Here is a 20,747-nt window from a genome sequence, read left to right on the forward strand (position 1 = left end):
TTTCAGTCCAGTTTATAGCATAGAGGCAAATGTACTGTGTAAGAAAAAGACAGAGCGAGAACAAGAAAATCTCTGTTGGAATATGACCTTGAAATATATTCTGAGAATTATCAGCCGGCGCTAAATTCTAGAATGTTTCTTCTCTTTCTGATGGGCTTGATGGAAGAATACTTCTTTCATGAAAAGATGTTTAGCTGATCAGTGGTGTCTCCCAAATGGACATAACTAGCAACACAGTCCTATGTGTATCATTTTCAAGTAAAGTCCCAATGAACTAACCATATGCTTCTTATGATCTGCCTGTAAAGGAGGAGAGATGGTGATTTCTTAATAATAATAATAATAATAATAATAATAATAATAATAATAATTATTATTATTATTATTATTATTATTATTATTATTATTATTATTATTATTATTATTTTATTTTTATACCGCCCTTCTCCCGAAGGACTCAGGGCGGTGAACAGCCAAGTAAAAACAATACAATATATTACAATAAAAACTATTTAAAAAACTTATTCAATGTGGCCTAAATTTAGATATAAAATACATAATATAAAATAACCCCATTTAAAAACGAATTAAAACCCCTATCAAGCCAGTCCTGCTCGGAAGAATAGGTACGTCTTCAGCTCATGCGAAAAGTCCGGAGGTCAGGAAGTTGTCAAGTCCTGGGGAAGCTGCCCAGAGGGTAGGTGCCCCCACAGAGAAGGCTCTCCCCCTGGGGGTCGCCAGCCGACACTGTTTGGCTGACGGCACCCTGAGGAGACCCTCTCTATGGGAGCGTACCTGTCAGTGGGAGGCATGTGGTAGCAGAAGGCAATCCCAAAGATATCCCGGTCCTATGCCATGGAGCGCTTTAAAGGTGACAACCAACACCTTGAAGTGCACCCGGAAGACCACAGGTAGCCAGTGCAGCCTGCGCAGGATTGGTGTTATATGGGAGCCACGAGTGGCTCCCTCTATCACCTGCGCAGCTGCATTCTGGACCAACTGAAGCCTCCGGGTGCTCCTCAAGGGGAGCCCCATGTAGAGAGCATTGCAGTAGTCCAGGCGAGAAGTGACGAGGGCGTGAGTGACCGTGCATAAGGCATCCCGGTCTAGAAAGGGGCGCAACTGGCGCACCAGGCGAACCTGGTAAAAAGCTCTCCTGGAGACGGTCGCCAAATGATCTTCAAAGGACAACCGTTCATCCAGGAGAACACCCAGATTGCGCACCCTCTCCATTGGGGCCAATAATTCGCCTCCAACAGTCAGCCGCAGTTGCAGCTGCCTGTACCGGGATGCCGGCATCCACAGCCACTCAGTCTTGGAGGGGTTGAGCTTGAGCCTGTTTCTCCCCATCCAGACCCGCACGGCTTCCAAACACCGAGACAGCATTTCGACAGCTTCATTGGGGTGGTCAGGGGTGGAAATGTACAGCTGGGTGTCATTGGCGTACAGTTGATAACTCACCCCAAAACCACTGATGACCTCCCCCAACGGCTTCATATAGATGTTGAACAGGAGAGGCAAGAGAACCGACCCCTGTGGCACCCCACAAAGGAGGCGCCTCGAGGTCGATCTCTGCCCCCCTGCCAACACCGTCTGAGATCGGTCGGAGAGATAGGACGAGAACCATTGAAACCCGGTGCCTCCCACTCCTAAACTCCCCAACCGTCGCAGCAGGATACCATGGTCGATGGTATCAAAAGCCGCTGAGAGATCTAGGAGAACCAGGGCAGAGGAATAACCCCTATCCCGGGCCCTCCAGAGGTCACCCACCAACGCGACCAAAGCTGTCTCCGTGCTGTACCCGGGTCGGAAACCGGACTGGAACGGGTCTAGATAGAAAGATTCATCCAGGTACTGGGGTAACTGATGTGCCACCACACTCTCAACAACCTTCGCCATAAAGCGAAGGTTGGAAACTGGACGATAGTTACCTTAAACAGCTGGGTCCAGGGAGGGCTTCTTGAGGAGGGGCCTCACCACTGCCTCTTTCAAGGCGGTGGGAACAACACCCTCCCCCAAGGAAGCGTTGACAATTCCCTGGAGCCAGCCTCGTGTCACCTCCCGGGTGGCCAGCACCAACCAGGAGGGACACGGGTCCAATAAACATGTGGTGGCATTCAGCCGTCCCAGCAACCTGTCCATGTCCTCAGGAGCCACAGGATCAAACTCCTCCCAGATGGTCTCAACAAGACTAGCCTCCGCCATCTCGCCCAAAACTACCCAATTTTGGTCCAGACCGTCCCGAAGCTGAGCGATTTTGTCAAACAGATACCTGCTGAATTCCTCAGCACAACCCTGTAAGGGATCATCGCACCCCCCCCCCCCCTGATGTAGGAGGGAGCGAGTCACCCTAAACAGGGAGGCTGGGCGGTTCTCTGCTGACGCAATGAGGATAGAAACATAGGCCCGCTTGGCCTCCCTCAATGCCACTAGATAGGTCTGGGTGAAAGACCTAACTAGTGTACGGTCAGCTTCAGAACGGCTGGATCTCCAAGTTCTTCTCTCACAGTTCACTGTTTCTCTGTTTTCTGTGCGGATAAATGGAAGGGATCTCATCACAGAAGAAGAGAGATGTCATTTCATCCTAGACCATAGGAAGATGAGAGCCAAGTCTGGCTCTAGGCTCGTGCCCTGGCATGCACAGACCTCAATGAAGCAAACCAAGAGGGAGAGGAACATCAACATATACTATAGCATGAAAAAAACCATACTGAGTTAAAATAGCTTGTATATCTACAACCACTAGTATTAATGAGTGCACAAACTCCACCTTGATCTGCCAGTAAAAAATCTAGAGCCACAGGGTTCTGGAATAACAATATGAGACAATGAGGAGACTTCAATTTTTCAGCATCGCTCAATATTTCAGCAATTAGAAGACTACAGTCTTCTAATGGCTGAAATATTGAGCGATGTTGAAACATTGAGAAAGCAAATTCTAATTCCGCAACCCCCAACTAAAAATAATATGTATCAAGAAAAGCAATGTCATGAGGAGCTTTCAACTAAGGAACACCCTCCATAGGTTGTATACACACTGAGCAATTTTTCAGCAAGATTAAATGTACAGCAAGGTTGGAGGGCATATCATTAAGAAAAATATCCTTTCCACTCAGTTGGTGAACCTGGTGTAGTGATGGCTGTCTTGTTTAACATGTTGCAAGCCATGCAATCCCTCTCTTCTATGGAGCAAAAAATCCTTTTTTAGGAGGAAAATTGATTTGAAAAGATAAATATAAGGCCAATTATTCCAATAGGTTAGAACCAGTGGTGGATTGCCCCCGGTTCAGACTGGTTAGTAAAACTGGTGGAAGGCTCCACCCACTGACCCAAATGTCATCAAAACTCTTCTGCGCAAGTGCAGTAGCTTCTGCCCATGCGCAGAAGAGTGCGCAGGCACGATGTGAACCAGTGGTAAAGGTAAGTAGAACCCACCCCTGGTTATAACCCTCACAATCTACCATGTCCAAACTTCTGCAAGAATTTCCTGGAAGGTTACTTGATGGGAGTACTAAGGTCATCTTTGCCTATATATGTATTGTAGATACATGGTACATCAACAATAAATACACATAACAGATGGAAGCATGCAAGTAATTTACATGCATACTGATCAACACCCAAATCTTTACCATCCCACTGATCCACTAAACTAATATAGCATCAGGCCTAGTATGAATTCAGTCATTATATGGTTGTGTGATGCCAATCTGGTAGCTAAAGTTAGATTGCTGTTTTCAGCATCTAGTGATCAGGAAGAGGTGCATTTTGAAAAAAAAAAGACATTGCGGTTACTAAAGGCTAACCAAGTTCATTGTCGTATTGTTGGTAGAAATGTCCATCTGGGTTCAATTCCAAATGGAGAAAAAGACACTGGATTCATGGAAATTGCTTGGAAAGGTTTATTGATGAACAGGGTCATCAATAGAGATCCTGGACAGAAAAGGGAAGAGATGCTGAGATTCCCTGGGTTTTATATACCCTCTCTGGCTTTGAATTTGAGCTTGTGTTCTGACTGGTTGTCAGATTCCCATGGGGCCATGCAGGGGTAACTTTGTAGGTTGTCGTTTGAGTCCCAGGCTTGGTTGACTCTTGCTGGGTGATGATGTAATGAAAGGGCTTTGGGCAATTCCTACTATGGCTCTGCCCGAAGGAGGTAGATCTTTGTTATGTAGAATAGACTGGCCCAGGCCTTAATGGCCCATTGACAAAGGTGGGAGGCTGAGTTTTTGCTCCCTTTTAGGGGAAATATTCTGCCCTTTTAATATTTCCTAAAATATCTCATTTTCCTAGGAGAGGGGTGGGTGCTAACTTCCTATAGTATAATGTTCAGTAATTTGGAGAATTCTTTCTGAAGTGGCTGCAGTTTCTCTTCACAGCTTCCTATTGAAGTCTACCAAATCAAAAGACAATCAGTAGCCATTACTGTGTGAAGCCAGGGTTCTACTTCTCACCAAACATCTACACACAATAGTGCCATGTTGATGTCACTGTGCATTCTCTTCGTTTCCTTCTGTAGTTGTCTCAGTTGTGCTTATCAAGAAGGCAGGTTCCGGTTTCCACATATGGGGCACAAGCAAAAATTTCTGTTGCATAGACTAGGGGAGGTGAGTGACTTTTCTACCTTGAATGGCCTGTGGTCATACAGGAGGCAGATTAGTTGTTAGAGAAAGTTAGCTTACCAGAAAGAATTTGTCTGCCTTAATTCCACATATCTTTTTCCTTTAGGGAAAATAAATCAGAAAAGGTTAGCATTGTGGCAATGTGTGCCATACTCATGTGGCAGGCATTGCCCCCGATGGCTGGGTTCCATACTGTGCTAGGATAAGGTGAAGCCAATAGTCCTAAGGCAAGACTTAAACTGTCCAGTTCATTCCTATCATATTTACTCCAGCTGCACATGAATTTTAATATCTTCCAATGCTTAATAACTCCCTAGAATGAGATCTTGCAGAGCTCGGAGATATATGAGTACATGTTCCTTGAGTGAATGGATTAGTTTCAGAACCAAAAGTGTTATGTATCTTTAAATGTTTAGGCGGGAAACAAGCACGTTGCTGATTGGTTGAAGCCGCCGGTTGAACAGTATATAAGGAGAGGTTTTTCCCCAGCCACGCTGCTGGGTTCACCCTATATTAAAGAGCTGTTGTCACTACCTTGGTCTCCAGCCTCGTTACTTCCCGAACTTAACACTGGCGACGAAGGTGGGATCTCGAGGCTAAGGAGCACCAGAACCGAGCTGAAGCACGGAAGAACCGAACCCAGCAAACCCAGGGCAGAAACGCGGAGATGGCCAGTTACACACCCGCGCCGCTTGACCCAGCCAGAGAGAAATGGGAACGACATGACCCGCTTCGAAAGCTTCCTAGAAGCCAACGAACTGCAAGGAGTTCCAGACAACCGCAAAGGGCATTTCTTGAGCCACTGCGTCCCGAGGTCATCGACATCGCGAAGCCCTGGCAGAGCCAACGCCGTACAATCGGTATCGTGGCAAACTCTGCAAACCCTGCTAAAACCATTTCGGCCAACGCCCAAATACGGCGGCGTTTTGAATTTGGAGCGCGACAGCGAGGCGAATCCATCAGCGATACATGGCCGCCTCGGAAAGCTTCCAAAGACTGTGGGTACCGAGACCTGGACGAGGCGCTGCTAGAGCAACTCATCCGTGGGGTCAGAGACATGCGCTTATGGAGGCGGCTGCTATCAAAAGCAACTAATCGCTGGCAAACGCCTGGACGGCCAGAGCTCATGAAATGTCCACCCAAGCGGCGGAGACCCGTAAAAGCCTCACACCAAGGCGAGCACAAATCAACCCCGTGCACCAAGAAGAGATCCAGACCGAATCAGACGGTGAGGATGAGGAAGGGGTTTGTCGAACCGAGAAACGTGGCAAAGAAGACCGGAACGAATGCGGAAGTTGCGGAGGTCAACACCAGCGCCAACAATGCAGGTTCAAGGACGCTACATGTCGGCGGTGCGAGAAGAAGGGGCACCTGGCTCAAGTCTGTCGAGCTCCCCAATCTTCCCGCCGAAAATTCAAATCAGCCAATCAGAGCGCGGAATCGGCAAGGCGACCCGCGATTGGCTCAAACAAAAAAGGCGCGAACTCGAATCAAATGACTGTGATAATAGGTCAGATCAACCCGGTGGAGAATCTTCACCAAGCCCAAAATAGAAGGAGTGCCGTGCCGGCTTGAAGTGGACACCGGGTCAGCGATCACAATCATGTCCTGGGACACTCTTGCGAAAGCTTTGCCATCAGTCGCGAAACGCCACCTGCAATCACAACGGCTTCGAGTCCACGACTACCAAGGGAATCGCATCCCTGTTCGAGGGACCACCTCTGTCCGAGTCGAGTACGGACCACACAAGAAGACCCTGCCCATCACGATCGTCGAAGGGACCCTGCCAAGTTTGTTGGGTCTGGACTGGTTCCGTGCATTGGGCATGGGAGTGACTGGCATCTACAGAAGTAACGTTAACCTTAAAGATGCACTCATGAGTGAATTCAAAGATGTGTTCAAGGACTGCCTGGGCAAGTACAAGGGGACCCCTATTTCCTTTAACCTAGACCCCCAGGTAGCCCCGATCAGGATAAAAGCAAGGAGGGTTCCTTTTGCCCTTAAGCCCAAAATTGATAGGGAGATAGACAAGTTAATAAGGCAAGGGATACTGGTACCAGTCGACCACGCCAAATGGGAGACGCCAATCGTCACCCCGGTGAAACAAGATGGGTCAGTAAGAATCTGCGCTGATTACAAGGCGACGTTAAACAAAGCCTTACAAAAGAGCGCTTACCCAGTTCCCGTGGTGCAACACTTGCTGCACTCGTTGGGACAGGGGCAAGTTTTTGCTAAACTAGATTTGGCACAAGCCTATCAACAGCTACCCGTAGACGCAGCCACAGCCGAAGCCCAAACGATCGTGACGCATAGGGGGGCTTTCAAGTGCACCCGGTTGCAGTTTGGAGTGAGTGTGGCACCAGGTCTATTTCAAAACTTAATGGAGCGACTTCTGCAGGGGCTCCCCGGGGTAGTTCCCTATTTTGATGATGTGTTGGTATCGGCAGAAAATTTAGAGGAACTGGGGGAGCGTCTGAGAAAGGTTTTGGGCATTTTCCGGTCAGCCGGTCTAAAACTTAAAGTGAACAAATGCCAAATCGGGGTAGAATCCGTAGAATTCTTAGGCTATAGAATTGACAAAGAGGGAATTCACCCCACCGAGAGCAAGGTCAAGGCAATAAGAAAGGCTCCAGCGCCCAAAAACAAAACAGAGCTACAAGCTTTCCTGGGCTTAGTGAACTTTTACGCGGTCTTTTTAAAAAATAAGGCAACGATTGCCGAGCCGCTACATAAGTTGTTGGGAAAGAATGCTGCATGGTCTTGGGGGAAGGCGGAAGCAAAGGCTTTCGAAGCAGTAAAAAACCTGCTCTCGAGCAATAGCTTGCTAATCCAGTATCACAGCAACTTGCCATTGGTTCTAGTCTGTGACGCTTCCCCTTACGGAGTGGGGGCAGTGCTCAGCCACAGACTCCCAAATGGCACAGAAGCCCCAATAGCATTCTATTCAAGAACGATGTCCTCAACCGAGAGGAACTATAGCCAATTGGACAAAGAAGCCCTAGCTATAGTGTCAGGGGTCAAGAAGTTTCACGAATACGTTTTTGGCAGAAACTTTGAAATTGTCACAGACCATAGACCCCTGTTAGGATTATTGGCTGGCGACCGCCCAACGCCGGTGGCACTCTCACCCCGTTTGACCAGATGGACTATCTTTTTGGCGGCTTACTCCTACAAGCTGCAGCACCGACCCGGAAAAGACCTGGGGCATGCGGACGCATTAAGCAGATGCCCACTGCCAGGGGCAATCGAGGACCCCACACCGGGGGCACCTGTACTACTGATTGACTCTCTGGACTCAGGCCCAGTCACATCTAAGGAGGTGGCTCGCCTTACCGACATTACCTTAAGAACTGTACTGGGTTGGGCAAGAGGGTGGTCATGCGCCCGGGCGAGCGGTTTAAGGAATTTGTGAAGAAGCGGGAGAACCATCGGCTCAAGGGGTGCCTGCTGGGGGATCGAGTGGTGATCCCGGAGAAATTGAGGGCAATGGTATTGGACCTCCTCCACGAGGGCCACCCAGGGATCGTAAGGATGAAGGGGTTAGCAAGAAGCTATGTGTGGTGGCCCCTAATGGACTTAGAAATTGCTGAAAGGGTAGGGAAATGCCTGGCCTGTCAGGAATCCAGACCACTACCCCCAACGGCCCCAGTCAGGGAATGGGAAAAACCCCAAGGGCCCTGGTCGAGAATCCACATTGATTTTGCTGGCCCATTCCACGGCCAAACCTTCCTAGTGGTGGTCGACGCTTTCTCTAAATGGCTGGAAATCATTCTCATGAAATCCATGACAGCCGAGGCGGTAATCGCAACCCTAAGGCACCTGTTTGCAACACACGGCCTGCCCGACACGCTGGTATCCGATAACGGCCCGCAATTCACGGCAACACAGTTTGAGGAGTACCTGGCAGACGCGGGCATCCGGCATGCCCTCTCTGCACCTTTCCACCCTGCGTCGAATGGCCTTGCAGAGCGTTCCGTCCGGAGCGCAAAAGAGGCATTGTCAAGACTCCAGCCAGGCGACTGGCAAACAAAGATAGATTTATTCCTAGCGGTCCAACACAGAACCCCCAGCACCGCAACAGGGAGAAGCCCAGCCGAATTATTGATGGGACGGAAGCTCCGGTGCCCACTAGACCGTTTAAACCCCCAGTACACACCAGAGGGTTACCAGGGGGAGCTCGGGAAAACTAGGGGAATGGACATAGGCGATCAAGTGTGGGCACGAAACTATGAGGACGGCCCAAGTTGGCTGGCAGGGCAAATCATAAAAGCAACCGGCCCAAAATCATACTTAGTTGAATTAAAAGACAACCGAGTATGGAGACGCCACATAGATCAGATAAGAAAACGAATAGCCGAGCAATCCGAGCCAAATGAAACAGACAATGACCAAACATTATTTGAACCCACAGCTGACTTTAACCCGGGAGAGGCGCAAGACTTAGCTGAGTCCCCGGAGGTCCAGCGACGCCATCAGGTTCCCTTTGGAAACAGCAGGGACAGCTCTGCAAGTAATCCAAGGCCGGATGGCCTAGAAAAAGAATCTGCAAGTAATCCAGGGCCGGATGGCCCAGAGAAAGAGCTGGGAGGAGCAAACAGCCCCTCCGACCAGCTCAACCCACTCCCAAGGACTGAACCGCGCAGGTCCGAAAGAATCAGGAGACGCCCAGGTTATTTGCGTGACTACGTCGAAAAATAACATGTAAATAATATGTAAATATTAGGTAAAGTGTTTTCTGGGAGGGGAGGAGTGTTATGTATCTTTAAATGTTTAGGCGGGAAACAAGCACGTTGCGGATTGGTTGAAGCCGCCGGTTGAACAGTATATAAGGAGAGGTTTTTCCCCAGCCACGCTGCTGGGTTCACCCTATATTAAAGAGCTGTTGTCACTACCTTGGTCTCCAGCCTCGTTACTTCCCGAACTTAACAAAAAGTTTGGGGGAAAAAAGATTTTCTTTTTCTCAGATAGACCATACCATTCCATGGAGCCTCTATCAAATATTGTCAAACTTTTTGTACCACTCTTTCACCCTTATCGAATGTCACGTTATTGTCATGATCTATTTAGGGTTATAAAGGGAAAACACAGCTAAACCCTTATCATTAGTCTCCCCCCTCCTTCAGGTTTCTTCAAATTTGTATTTTTTTTCTTTGTTCCCTGGGGAGCAATGACACATTTTGGATTGATTTCCAGGTTTTGGGGTGGGGGTTGCAAGAATAATCAACATGTAATTGGGGCATCCCATCATCTGCCAATGTATTCCCCATTGTCTTAAGCCCAAACCGAGGGGGCCATTTAATTAATTTGCTGATGAAAGATATCCTCATTTTCTTCCCAAGTGCTTTTCACTTCTTGCTGGCTTCTATAAAATTATTATAGATATATCTATAATAATAGATATATTATAGAGATATCAAGAGAACTAGAAACTCTCCCACCATCTATCCATATCCATTATGCCTTTCATTTTCAGTTCCCAATTTAGACAGGCTTGCACTTCTAGCCTGCTAGCACGACCCTCGTTTACTTCGCCCTTTGACAATTCCATGGGCACAAAGGAAACTGTAATGAAACATCTGCAAGAAAAAAACCATCCCCAAGGACTCCTCAGAGGTGACTTGACACGCTGCGGATGGGACAGTTCAGACATCCTATTATAATTAATATAACGCAACAAACGCAACACATAATTATATACATGTTATGCCTATATTATATACAATTACTTTATTAGGAACCACTCTTTTGCATATAGAAAAGGCATTCAAGCCAAGGGGTGGGGGGAAGCGGTTGGTAAAAAGCGGGGAAAATTCTTTCCCGTTCGTTTTAAAATAAAAAACGAAGAGATTTCAGGACGCTTTAGAGCAGGGGTCCCCAATTTTGCCAACTTTAAGCCTGGTGGACTTCAACTCCCAGAATTCCCCAGCCAGCAAAGCTGGCTGGGGTATTCTGGGAGTTGAAGTCCTCCAGGCTTAAAGTTGCCAAGGTTGGAGACCTCTGCTTTAGAGTCGCTCTGTCTACTCCAACCTTGGTAATCATGAGGGGGAAAAAATAATGAATAAATAGGAAAATCTGTAGGCAAGCTACAACAACCGGTAGCAGGTGTCCTTTCGTATAGAGTCTGATATCGCTTGTCTTTTATTCCTATCTCTATGGCTGGGCACGCGACTCGGAAGTGACGTCCGGCCACGCCTCCCTCCTTTCCTCCCTCCCAGGACTGTCCTCTCTCCGCTGGAAGGTCGCGCAGGCGCAGAGAGGCGCGGGGAAACGAAGCCGTGTCCGAGATCGGGGATGGACAAGATGTCGCGGGGTTCGGGGTTGCAACCCAGAGACCTCCCCGAGGAGGTGATCGGCTACACACCAGATGAGAAACTCCGGCTCCAACAGCTGCGAGAGCTCCGGCGCCGCTGGCTCAAAGATCAGGAGCTGAGCCCCCGGGAACCGGTCCTTCCCCCGCGAAAGCTCGGCTTGGTGGAAGGTTTCTGGCAGCGCTTCCTTCAGCCCGAGAGATTTTGGAAGAGACAGGTGAAGCCCAGGAGAAATGGCGGGGGGGGGGATTCCCGTCGGGCTAGCCTAGGTGGTGCCTTCTGGGGACGGGTGGCTGAGGACGATGGGGGTTGTAGTACAGCATCTGGCCCGGCCACCAGTTTCAGGGTAGGCGCTGTACTAAACCAAAGCAAGGTTTTGATCTTTTAAGATTGCAACCCTACATTTTATTGGGATTAAAGGTAGAAACTCCCTGGCCCTCTGGATGTGAGATCCGACAAATAGGCGGTGTTATGATTTGTGTGGTTTAATACTCACATACACAACCTCTTCTTGACATCTTGCTTGAAGATGCTTCTCTAGTAATTTACTAGTGACTTTTTACAGTAGAGGTATTGTGTCTGTATGGCATTTGGCCACGCCACTCCCAAGAAAGCGTAACATTTTTGAGTTTTAAAAAGTGTGTTAAGGTAAATATAATGATACATATGGTAAGCCATCCCATAATAAAATATGTAAATATCCCTAGCAAATCAAGATATTCCTGGGTTTTGTTTATTGAGCTTTATTGACTGGGTTGGATTTAGATACTGCCCCTATTTCAGATTGAGTCTGTGGGTCGTGATGTAAACAAGAGAAAATAAAAGTATAGTAGAAAATAGGAAAAAAAAATAGAGATTGAAGAAAGGAGAATCACAGCCATTAGCTGCATACAGATAGTCCTTTGACTTATGACCACAATGGAGCCCACAATTTTGGTTGTTAAGTGAGGCATTTGTTAGTGAGTTTTGCCTCATTTTATGACTTTTCTTGCCACAGTTGTTAAGTGAATCACTGCAGCTGATAAATTAGTAACCCAGTTGTTAAGTGAATCTGGCTTCCCCATTGATTTTGCTTGTCAGAAGCCACAAAAGGTGATCACAGGATCTTAGGATGCAGCAATGGTCATAAATATGAACCAGTTGCCAAGCTCCTGAATTTTGATCACATGATCATGGGGATGCTGCAAAGGATGTAATTGTGAAAAATGGTCATAAGTTACTTTATTCAGTACTGTTGTAACTTTGGTCACTAAATGAACTATTGTAAGTTGAGAACTACCTGTATAGTCTCCAGAGATAAAGGTGATTAATCTTATTCAGGGTCCCAGTATGGCTAAAATAACAACAAAAAGTTTTAATACATACATAAGTTTGAAGTAACTCCATTGAAACCCAGGAATATTTTCTAACACAGTGTTTTTCAGCCTTCTGTTTTTGAAAAGCTCTGAAAAACTAAATTACAACTGATGCAATTAAAAGGCACAATGTTCTACAAAGGAAGTGAGGCCTATGTATTTCTGTAATATATCTGGGATATTTGGAGAACAAAACAGGCTGTTTTCATAAAGGAACTGGGCAATATGTGAAAGTTCTTAATTTGGGGATAAAGAAAATTTATATAAAGTCTCTAAGATAACCATATGCTGCAAGGCACCTTTTATCTTTCAGCATGGTGGGAAGAGCTGAGAAGCTTGTCTTTCATTTTGTATGAATTTTCCTATCTGGATCCAACAAACTGATTTATGAAAACTTCTTTGGAATGAATTAGTTTTATGGCTAATTTAGCTATGCATAAAATTATAGTTTAGTGCAGGATAAAATGATAAATAAATATGCATGGATAAATTTCTCTTACCTTGAGGCTATTCCAGAAGGCAAAGGAGATTTATTCCTACAGATTGTACCATAGTTTGTTATTACATAAAAATAACATTAAACATAATTTTTAAATTTCAACAAATCTAATGAAATTGTATTGATGTAATCAAGCATCAAAGAACTAATTTTTAAAATTATTTTTAGGTATTCAAGATCTACAATGCTGGAAAATTTACTATAATTAACCTTATTATTCCTCTGTGGCTTGCCCATTATATTGTCAAGTACCATGTCCAGGTATGTATGTATGAGGGGTATATCTTTTTGCTGATTTAATTCCAGTAATGTATTTTATTTCTGATATTAGAAAGCCTGGATGACTGAAAATCTCCATAGACATTTGGTAGTACAGTCCTGAATTGTGGAGTTGAAAGTGACCTAACAGGTCACCAAATTGAATTCTCTGTGCACTGCAACATTCATTACCTCATCCCTGATATAGAACTATCCAGCTTTTCCTGGAAAACTTCCAGGGAAGAGAAGATGGATAGTTCCTCCTGTCAGTATGTTTTTCTTTATCTCTTTGAAGTTTCATCCAATTAATTCTAACCTTACTAGAAACAAGTGAGAATTAGTCAGAACCCTTTACAGTGTGAAGCCCTTCAAATATTTGAGCTAGCTATCACATCTCCTTTTAAACCTCTCTTCTGCTAACCTTATCTAGATCTTTTCATCATTGCTTGGCTTGTAGGACTTGATTTTGAATCTTTTCACCATGTTGGTAGCCCTTCTCTGGACTAGCTCCAGTTTATCAATACCTTTTAAACTGAGTTGTGGAGGACTGAACATGATATTCCAGATGAGGCCTAAGGCTGAGTAGAGCCATCCGATATCTGTTTCTCTTGAGGCTCCTTGAGATATCATTGGCTTTTTTTGCAGCTGCATTACAGTGCTGAGACATGTTGAGCTTGTGATCCACTAGTACAGTCAAATTCTCCTTATATGTGCTGCTCTTGAGCAAGATTTTCCCCATCCCGTATATGTTTCTTTTATTTGTCTCACTTAGTGGCATTACATTTCTCCCTATTACTTTTCTTTGTTTGTTTCCACCCATTGTTCCAGGTAAGTTTCCCCCCCCCCCAAGTGGTAGCCATTTTAGCTAATGTATCCTGCCTTGATATCTGCTGCAAATTATCCACTGTTCACTCAATAATTGTGAGCAATTTGGGTCACAGGTCAGAAAACTACCCTGAGCCATGTTGATTCCACCATCATTTTCCATGGTTGCAATGAAGAACTTTTGCTGGAATGCAGCGTATCAATGGTTCTCCCCCTTCCCCCAAATGTAGTGTTTTTCATTAATGGTTTTGCTTTCACCTCATCTGTCAACATGGCATTGTTCGAACAGCCTGCTATATCATCCATAGGGCTTTTGACAAACCTGAGACAAGCAGAGGGTACTGGGGTGAGAAATCTGCTTTCAACGACTACAGCAGTGATTTCTTCCAGTGCACAGCACACTTATTCAGAAAATTTCTTACAGTGGGTTTATGAACACTGGCATCAGAAAAAGCAAGAATGGCCTGCAGATCCCTTGGGTTGTTTGGTGACCTAACAAGCGTATTATATGTCTTGCTGTTGAGCTGAATATGTGTTGGATCACCATTCCTGGGAAGAATAATCATGTGTCCTTCAGGGTAGACCTGATTAGGAAGCTGACTCCACTGGAAGATGAGAGCTGTTTTTTCTTGAGATAGGCTAGAACATGGGTGTCAAACTCACGACGTCACATTGCCATCACGTGACATTTTGCAACCTTTTTCCCATTTGTGGAACAGGTGGGCATGGCCTGTGCATGATGCATCCGACATACAGGCCACCAGTTTGACACCCCTGGGCTAGAACAACAAAATCTTGCAAGCCTGATTGTGCTTAACCACTCCCACTTATGTCAGAGAGGAGCCTGCTTAAGTCTTTTCTAAATACTTCTAATTCCCAGGACAGGAAGGAATTTGATTCTTGCCCATTTTCTTCAAGGTCATCTTCTCAACTTACTGTGTAGAGTTAATGTTTTTTCCTCATCATGCAGTATTTGACTGACCATAGATTGATGGAGGTCAAATTCTTTCACAATGGTTTTATAGCTCTTTCCAGTTCATGAGCATTAGCAATCATACATACATAGACAGATGGGGTGAATTTTGGCTCAATGTGTTGCATAACAATACATTGTTTTATATTTGGTTTGAATTAAATTTGTTAACGGAACTAAGGTTCTAAAAATGGACTTACCTGTTGGATTTGGCCCCAGCTCCGCAGCAAAATTCAATGTTTTAAATTGAAATAAAACTAACAAAGCACTTAGCATCAACAATGTATAGATGTTTCTGCAGTGACCTGGGTCTTTGAAACTGATATAGAATCTTAGTGTGATGAGCTTCAACTTTGCAAACATCTGTTTGCCTGTAGGCAAGACCTTCAGTTAACTTCCAGCTCTTTTTGACCAGTACCCCTATTCCCCATTCTAATACTGCCATTTGACTGTACCAGTAATATACCATATTTTTCGGAGTATAAGACGCATTTCCCTAAAAGAGGCTTAAAATTTGGGTGCGTCTTATACTCCAAATGTAGCCCCGGCCTCCACCCTTTGGTCTCTGCGCGTCCTCTTCCTTGCTGCAAAGATTGCCACCGACAATGGCTTGTGTTTTTGGGCTCCGCACATTGCGTTTTCAGCCTCCAAATGCTCTGTGTGGAGGCGGCGATAGGCGGCAGCAGCAATGGGCAGCGACAGGCAGTGGTGATCCCCGCAGCCTGGAGCAGTTGATAGGCAGTATTCCAGGAGGGCGATCCAACCGCCAATCAGCTGCTTGTGCTAAATCAGGCTGTGCTGAAGCTGACCAGGCTGTTTGCGGTTCGCTGCAAGGAAGTAATTTGCTGGGAGGCAGAGGCAGATTTTTTCCCCCTTGTTTTCCTCCCCAAAAGCTAGATGCGTCTTGTACTTTGGAGCGTCTTATAGTCCGAAAAATACGGTACTTCATAATCATTATTCTGTTTTCATTTGCAGGTTACTCCCCATGGTATTGTTCAAAAAAAGCCTACAATATATCCAGTAAGTTGTCTTTTTAATATTCTATTTAACATCTATTTGTGTTTTATAAAACCCACTTTAAGATTATAAATTAAGGAAAAGATAGGCTTATTGTATTTCATTTAATTTTTGCCTTTAAATCATTTTTGACTAAGGTGACTGCAGTTTTCTTGGTAAGGCTGTTCAAAAGTGGTTTGGCCTTCCTTCCTAAGGCTTCCTAAATATCTGTCTCTTAAGTACTAGCCCAAAGTCACCCAGTTGCTTCGTGCTAAGTCAGGACTAAAATTTGCTCAGTACCTTTAATTCCTTCCTCAGTCAGGAGCATCTACTAAATTAGAAAGGGAACACAAAAATATTCTTTGAAAATAATGGATATCATTGCTTAGATGGCTTTAGAATGTTCTCTGTAGTAGCCATTTCTTTAATTCTGAATACTGAACTCCAGTTGCAAATATAGGTTTGAAGTAGACATTTACTCTTATGACCTGTAAAAAGATTTATTTTTATGGCAATACAAAGTTATTGTGGCTAACACTGTTTATCCTACACCATGGGTGTCAAACTTGATCACGACACATGACATATCGTGACTTTTTTGTCTTTGCAAAACTGGGGTGGGCGTGGCCTGCATGTGATGCATCCAGCCCAGAGGCCGCCAATTGACACCCCTGTCCTACGCCAATTTGTTATATAACGAGGATTTCTAAGTTAAGAAAAATGTCTTGCATAAATTGTGCATAAATAGTACCAAATCTTCTGCAGAACAAAAACGTGGTGGTACTTAGTATATGTTTTCCTTAAAATATTTTCATATTCTGATTTTTTTTTCATTATCAGGGAGACAGGATGGAGGAAAAAGAAGTTCCCCCACCATCACATGGAACTGCAACAGAAATACCATTTTGTGAGGACTGAGAGACCCTTTAAGACCTGTAAAATGAAAACACTTACTTTACTGTTTCTTATGTAAATGAATATATAATTCAAAATGGACAATAAGAAATGTAATGATTTTGGCTAATGTGCGTATATGTGGGAGGCAGTGCTATGCTGGGATGGTCTCTAAGGATAGTCACTAATCATGTATAGATACTGAATACAACAACGAAGTATTTTGGTTATTGATAGGCCTTAGAAAACATACAACATAGAAACAACATTAAAAGATAAATAACATGAAATAAAAGATGCACATAGCAGCCAAAGAGGATAAACTTTCTTCATTCAGATAAACCATTTTGAACTCTGAAGCTACTCACATCAGAGTTTCAGTGAGGAGACCATCATAAATATATCCAGAACAAATAAACAGGAGGGTTAGTGCTTACTGCTTTACTAAGCTTGGAGAAAATTTAATTAAGTCTAGTAAGGGCCTGTTGACTCTTGATGGCAGATTTGACATTGAAAGAGTGCATCCACTGAAAAATGATTGGGATAAAAAGCAATTAAGGTCTGGGTATTGTACCACAGAGGAAACATCTTCTACAAGAGAAAGTCAGTACTCTAAAGAAATCTTAACAAAACACCAAGCCATTTGCAGATGGGCAAACACAAGCTGAGATTCAACCAGATAAGAAAAAATTGGTCAAGAAACTCAAGGATCGAGATAATTTCTGAAGGGAAAGTGACTGATACAACAAGACGTGACAAAAAACACAAAAAAGAATTAAGTTGGATAAAATTTTTACCAATTCTTCTCATTATCTTTTTTTGTAATTACAATTGACAATAATGATGGAGAGAATGGCACCACAGAAACAAAACCTTTCAGCTAGTTGCCAAGTAACCGATCTTTGTTTTTACGTCTGGCACAAATGAGTTTGTTATAACTGAACACTCAGTTTGAATGTCCTTCTTATTGTGATTCCCCTTTCCTCAGCACAACAGTTTCTATTCTTGTTTTACTATTTATTGTTTTTATTGTTAACTATTGTTAAGTTCTCCCCATCCCTTGCAAGTCATATGCCAGTGGGCAAATTTAAATTCTAGATTAAAAATAAACATTATTAAATTCACTGGAAGGCCTACTTTCCACATCAGCTCAGGAATATAAGTTATTTATTTATTCAGAAAAGTGCGTTCTGTAATCTGGCCGCCTTGTGTTTATGTCTACTGCTGCCTTTTCTTTTTTCATTTTCCCCTACTGTGATGTTTCCTTTTCAAATTATGGTGGTCTCTTAGAATGCTGCACATTTTTTCAATCATCAGCTGAAACGCCAGAATCAGAGAAGAAGGATTATCCCAGCTAATGGTTTGACATAGTCAACAGTAACACAGTTGTCTGAAGAATTGCATCTATCTTCATTCACCTCTACATTTCCTCAGGATGGTGGCCCCAAAGCATAATGGGAATTGTAGTTCAAAAGTTTATTGCTATTGAAATGTGTGTGTGTGTGGCGGGGTGAATCAGCAGGTCCACATTCCACACACACTCTTCTTAGCCATATAAATCAATTTATTGGGACATTCCCAATTTTTTCTTACCCATATAAATCAATTTATCAGTCAATACGGATACCAAAAGAGAAAGAAGGGCTCTTTACTACAAGATCTTAACACATGTTTATTCATGAATAAAAACTCAAAAAAACTAATTTAATGCAGAAGTTCCTGCTGTCCTTTTCCCTTCCTATTCATTCATTCATTCATTCATTCATTCAATTTATATGCCATCCGACTCCCAACAAATTTAGGCAGTTTACAAAATGTTAAAACACACCTAAAAGAAAGAAACAACATAAAAGAAGACAAAGGAAACAAAAAAAGAAAGATGGGAATGGTAGCTAACCAGATGAGGACAGAGAAAAGAGGAGGGCTTCAATCATACTTGCCAAATTCACAGGCAAGATTCTTCTCTGATGTCCCAAAGGTGCTTTTTCAAGAGGCAATGTCTGGATTTTCTGTTTCTTCTTTGAAGATGTTTTGCTTCTCATCCAAGAAACTTCTTCAGCTTCAGATGTTGTCCTTTGGGACAACCATGATCTGGATGACTGAGAATATCCATAAGTGTTTGTGCTGCTTTGTATTCCTTCTCTTTCCCTAGGGGGGGTTTGTCCTTGAATGCTTTGAGAGGAGGTGTGTGTGTGGGGAGGAATCCAATCAGGCAACAGGCAGGGCTTATTTGGAGGAGGCTCAACCCCACCACCCAGTGGTGAAATCCAATTTTTTTTACTACTGGTTCTGTAGGCATGGCTTGGTGGGCATGGCAGAGGAAGGTTACTGCAAAATCTCCATTCCCACCCTACTCCAGGAGAAGGATACTGCAAAATCCCCTTCCTACCCCCATTCCTGAGGGAAAGATATTGCAAAATCTCCATTCCCACCCCACTCTGGAGCCAGCCAGAGGTGATATTTGCCGGTTCCCTGAAGTACTCAAAATTTCCGCTACCGGTTCGCTGAACCCCAATTAATCTCAAATTATTAGGGTTCTGCCTTGGGAGCTAGTGTCATGCTTATGACCTATGCGGGAGCCCTCCAAAAGCCAGGGAAAAAATGTTCCTTTTCAAAATGTGATCAATAAATAAGATAAGATAATCCCGAGGTGAAAGGATAGCTCAAATCTGAACCCTATTTTCTGAAATACCAAAGATTTCAACGGATTTCCACCTCTGCAATGAGCTTGGATAGGATAGTCGGCAGGGACGATTCTACACACCTATTTGAAAGGAAATTACAGAGGATCCGACTAACTTAAAAACCTTGATGTTCTTGGCAAGATGGGGAAGGGCAGGGATTAAATTGGGAGGATGGAAACAAAACAAGGAAGAGCGATATATTTTTGCTGGAAACTGGTGGGGAGACATTCATCCCTGCAGTGATTATCACTAAGCCTTGTATCTTACGATTTATGATGAATGTAAATCTTACGATTTATGATGAATGACTTTGATCATGATTTATTACTCATTGGCTTGTATGCACACTGAGAGCTTATGCCCCGAAAACAAATTCCTTGTCTCTCCAATCACGCTTGACCAATAAAGAACCTATTCTATTCTATTCTATTCTATTCTATTCTATTCTATTCTATTCTATTCTATTCTATTCTATTCTATTCTATTCTATTCCTAGATCCTATCTTAAACCCTATCCTATCCTCTACCTCAGGTCTCCAACTTTGGTCCCTTTAAGACTTGTGGACTTCAACTCCCAGAGTCCCTCAGCCAGCAAAGCTGGCTGAGGAACTCTGGGAGTTGAAGTCCACAAGTCTTAAAGGGACCAAGGTTGGAGACCCCTGCTCTACCTCAACTCCGTCTCATTTCAGGTGATACCTGGGAATCTCGCTTCCTGAAGGGGAGCGGGGAAGAGGCGGAGGCTTTGGCTCCCTTAACAAAAATGGCTGTCCCGCCCTTCCCTTCCCTGCCGCTCCGCGAACGTCACTTCACGAGAGCTTCCCGAGCTGAAGCGAGGGCGGGGCGCGAGGGGGAGCAGTTGGGCAATGCCAACGGTAAACCGCCGAACTCTGGAATGGCTCTACTCGCTGGTAAGGCGGTGCTGCTTTCTTTGCCTCCTGCCCCCCAACCCCCACCCCCAAATTTCTTTTGTTGTTTGAGGGAGCGGGACGCGGCCTCTCCCTACAAAGAAATCCCGGGGGGCGGATTTACGGGCTCAATCCCGCTGCCCAAAAGCAAGGAGCGGTGCGGGCTCAGCCCCATACATTGGGAGAGGGCACTCTGTGTCTCGGAGGAAGGGGCTCTGGGACACCCCGTCCTCCACGTTTGCCGTTCAGTTGAAAGCCAGTCCCCCTCATGCTGGCTGAAGCTAAGCCTTTGTCTCCAGCCTCGCATTTGCGAGCTTCTCTTTTAGCCTTTAACATGAAGTAACAGACACTTTTTAAACCAGGGGTCTCCAACCTTGTCAACTTTTTAGACTTGTGGACTTCAACTGCCAGAGTACCTCAGCCAGCAA

General features: G+C 44.6%; 1 protein-coding gene across 1 annotated transcript; it reads left to right on the forward strand.

Moving 5' to 3' along the window:
• Window positions 1-10,841: 10,841 nt before the first annotated feature.
• On the forward strand, window positions 10,842-17,854 carry NDUFB6 (NADH:ubiquinone oxidoreductase subunit B6). Its single transcript, XM_058172448.1, has 4 exons — window positions 10,842-11,147; window positions 12,953-13,045; window positions 15,816-15,860; window positions 16,677-17,854. Exons 1-4 carry the CDS (start codon window positions 10,914-10,916, stop codon window positions 16,752-16,754), a joined length of 450 nt encoding a protein of 149 aa, XP_058028431.1. The 5' UTR covers window positions 10,842-10,913; the 3' UTR covers window positions 16,755-17,854.
• Window positions 17,855-20,747: the final 2,893 nt, after the last annotated feature.

This window comes from Ahaetulla prasina, chromosome 2 (assembly GCF_028640845.1).
Source record: "Ahaetulla prasina isolate Xishuangbanna chromosome 2, ASM2864084v1, whole genome shotgun sequence".
Taxonomy (NCBI): Eukaryota; Metazoa; Chordata; class Lepidosauria; order Squamata; family Colubridae; genus Ahaetulla; species Ahaetulla prasina.

Bases quoted from the DNA above. Each gene is read 5' to 3' on its own strand.
- NDUFB6 (XM_058172448.1), top strand. From the start codon at position 10,914: ATGGACAAGATGTCGCGGGGTTCGGGGTTGCAACCCAGAGACCTCCCC. The intron at 11,148-12,952 runs GTGAAGCCCAGG...AATTATTTTTAG, and splicing joins AGAGATTTTGGAAGAGACAG to GTATTCAAGATCTACAATGC. The intron at 13,046-15,815 runs GTATGTATGTAT...TTTCATTTGCAG, and splicing joins TTGTCAAGTACCATGTCCAG to GTTACTCCCCATGGTATTGT.